General features: G+C 43.6%; 1 protein-coding gene across 1 annotated transcript in view; it reads right to left on the bottom strand.

The window, feature by feature from the left end:
* Positions 1-669: 669 nt before the first annotated feature.
* Positions 670-2500, bottom strand: part of LOC125024557 — a 16257-nt gene continuing 14426 nt past the window's right edge. The window contains exons 5-6 of the mRNA XM_047612361.1: positions 1486-1611; positions 670-868 (exon numbers count right to left, since the gene is read on the bottom strand). Of these exons, the coding sequence (XP_047468317.1) occupies positions 821-868; positions 1486-1611 (174 nt within the window). The 3' untranslated portion in view covers positions 670-820. The remainder of the gene's footprint in view (positions 869-1485; positions 1612-2500) is intronic.

Raw genomic sequence — 2500 nt, forward strand, 5'->3', positions numbered from 1 at the left:
AATGATGATAATATTAGTAATAATGACAATAAAAATTATATGAATAATAAAAATAACAATAATAATAATGAAAATTATAACATTGATAATAATAATTTTATAAAAATAATAATAACGATAACAATAACAAAGCAACGATGAAAGATACAAACATTTCATAATGATGACAGCAACAACAACAAATCATAATAGTAACAATTATCATTAGGACAAAATAGTTACAAATTTATGTATATATACAATTTCCACTTGTCACCTTTTTACATATTTCTTTTTATAGGAAGAGTCTGAAATTAAAATGGAAGAGAAGGGGGGGAGGGATGCTAGAGGGGGAGAGGGGAAAAGATGAAGAGGGGAAGGGGGGGGGAGGGAGCATGGAAGGGAGAAGTGGGGAAGGTGGGGGAGGGAGAGAGAGAGAGAGAGAGAGAGAGAGAGAGAGAGAGAGAGAGAGAGAGAGAGAGAGAGAGAGAGAGAGGAAAGGGAGGAGGGGAAGAGAGGTTCCTGTGAGAGAGGGTAGGGCGAGGGAGAGGAAAAAAAAGGGGGAAGTGAAAAGAAAGGAAAGACGGGGAAGAAGAGAGAAAGAGAGAAACAGCGTGGGAAAGACGTAGAACGTAGAGAAAGAGAGAAAGCAAAGAAGAAGAGGAAGAAGAGAAATAAAAAGAAAGACAGAAAGAGTGGGTAGGTTGGGTGGGGGTGGGGAGGGGGGTAGAATGTAGGGGAGTGCGAAGGAGGGGGAGGGGGAGTAGGAGGGGGTAGGTATCCCTCGTTTCTCGATGGCTGGGGGGGGGGTCCTCATCTCCTCAAGGGGGGGGTGGTGTCTTTAAGGAGTTACGCAAGCCATGAATACACAACGGAAATACTCGCGGCGCTGTAAAGGGTAAAATAAAAGATAATAATTAAGATTAGTTGTTGTAACATTTCTGCTAATTAATTACAATTATAAAAACAACATTTAATCACAATTACGAAACTCACAACGGCAATAGCTAATCAGCAATCAGTCACAATATTACGAAACCCACCGTGTTAGCAATGTTGGTGACGTTGTTGATAATCAATTGCAAATCACGAAGCTCACCGTGTTCGCCGGACGTGTTTTGATGTTGCTAAAGCCGTTGATAATCAATTGCAACATCAAGAAACTCACCGTGTTCGCCGGACGTGTTTTGATGTTGCTAAAACTGTTGATAATCAATTGCAAATCACGAAGCTCACCGTGTTCGCCGAACGTTTTGATGTTGCTGAAGCTGTTGATAATCAATTGCAAATCACGAAACTCACCGTGTTCGCCGGACGTGTTTTGATGTTGCTAAAACTGTTGATAATCAATTGCAAATCACGAAACTCACCGTGTTCGCCGGACGTGTTTTGATGTTGCTAAAACTGTTGATAATCAATTGCAAATCACGAAACTCACCGTGTTCGCCGGACGTGTTTTGATGTTGCTAAAACTGTTGATAATCAATTGCAAATCACGAAACTCACCGTGTTCGCCGGGCATGTTTTGATGTTGTTAACGATGGCGGTTCGAAGTTCTTGCTCCTCGTCTCCCAGAACGGCCAACACTCGGTCGACCAGCGCCGTTCGGTTCGGGTGGCCGTCGGGCGTGAACTAGAACGCAGGGGAAGGCCGTTAGAGAGGTGTCGAGTGATAGATAACTAGATAGATAGATGGAGAGGGAGCAAGTCTGTGTGTCTATTTGTCTGTCTCAATCTCTCTCTCTCTCTCTCTCTCTCTCCCATGTTCTTTCCTCGCTATGTCTTTCAGATCAGGATGTGGTGTCGTGTTTCTTAGAACAAAACAAAATTCCTAAGAATTCCGTGTGTGTCTCTCTCTCTCTCTCTTTCTCTCTCTCTCTCTCCCTCTCTCTCTCTCTCTCTCTCTCTCTATCTCTCTCTCTCTTTCTATCTCTCTCTTTCTCTCTCTCTCCTCTCTCTCTCTCTCTCTCATCTTCTCTCAGTCTTCTCTCTCTCTCCATCTCTCATCGCTCTCTCTCTTCTCTTTCCCTCTCTCTCTCTCTCTCCTCATCTTCTCTCTCTCTCCTCTCTCTCCCTCTCTTTCTCTCTCTCTCTTCCTCTCTTTTCTCTCCCTCTTTCTCTCTCTCTCTCTGTGTTCCTTCCTCTCTCCCTCTCTCTCTCATCTCACTCTCTCACCCCTCTCTTCATCCTCTCTCTTCTCTCTCTCTCTCTCCTCTCTTCTCTCCTTCTCTCCTCTCTCTTCTTTCTCTCTCTCTCTCTCTTCCTCTCTCTCTAATCTCTCTCCTCATCCTCTCCTCTCCTCTCTCACTCTCTCATCTCTGCGCTCTCTATCTACATCTCGCTCTCTCTCTCTCTTCCTCTTTCTCTCTCACTCTTTCTCTCTCTTTCTCTCTCTCACTGTCTCTCTTTTCTTTCTCTCTCTCATTCTCTCTCTTTCTCTCATTATCTCTCTCTCTCTCTCTCTCTCTCTCTCTCTCTCTCTCTCTCTCTCTCTATCTATCTATCTATCTATCTATCTTCAT

Source organism: Penaeus chinensis, chromosome 43, assembly GCF_019202785.1.
Source record: "Penaeus chinensis breed Huanghai No. 1 chromosome 43, ASM1920278v2, whole genome shotgun sequence".
In the NCBI taxonomy this organism is placed as follows: Eukaryota; Metazoa; Arthropoda; class Malacostraca; order Decapoda; family Penaeidae; genus Penaeus; species Penaeus chinensis.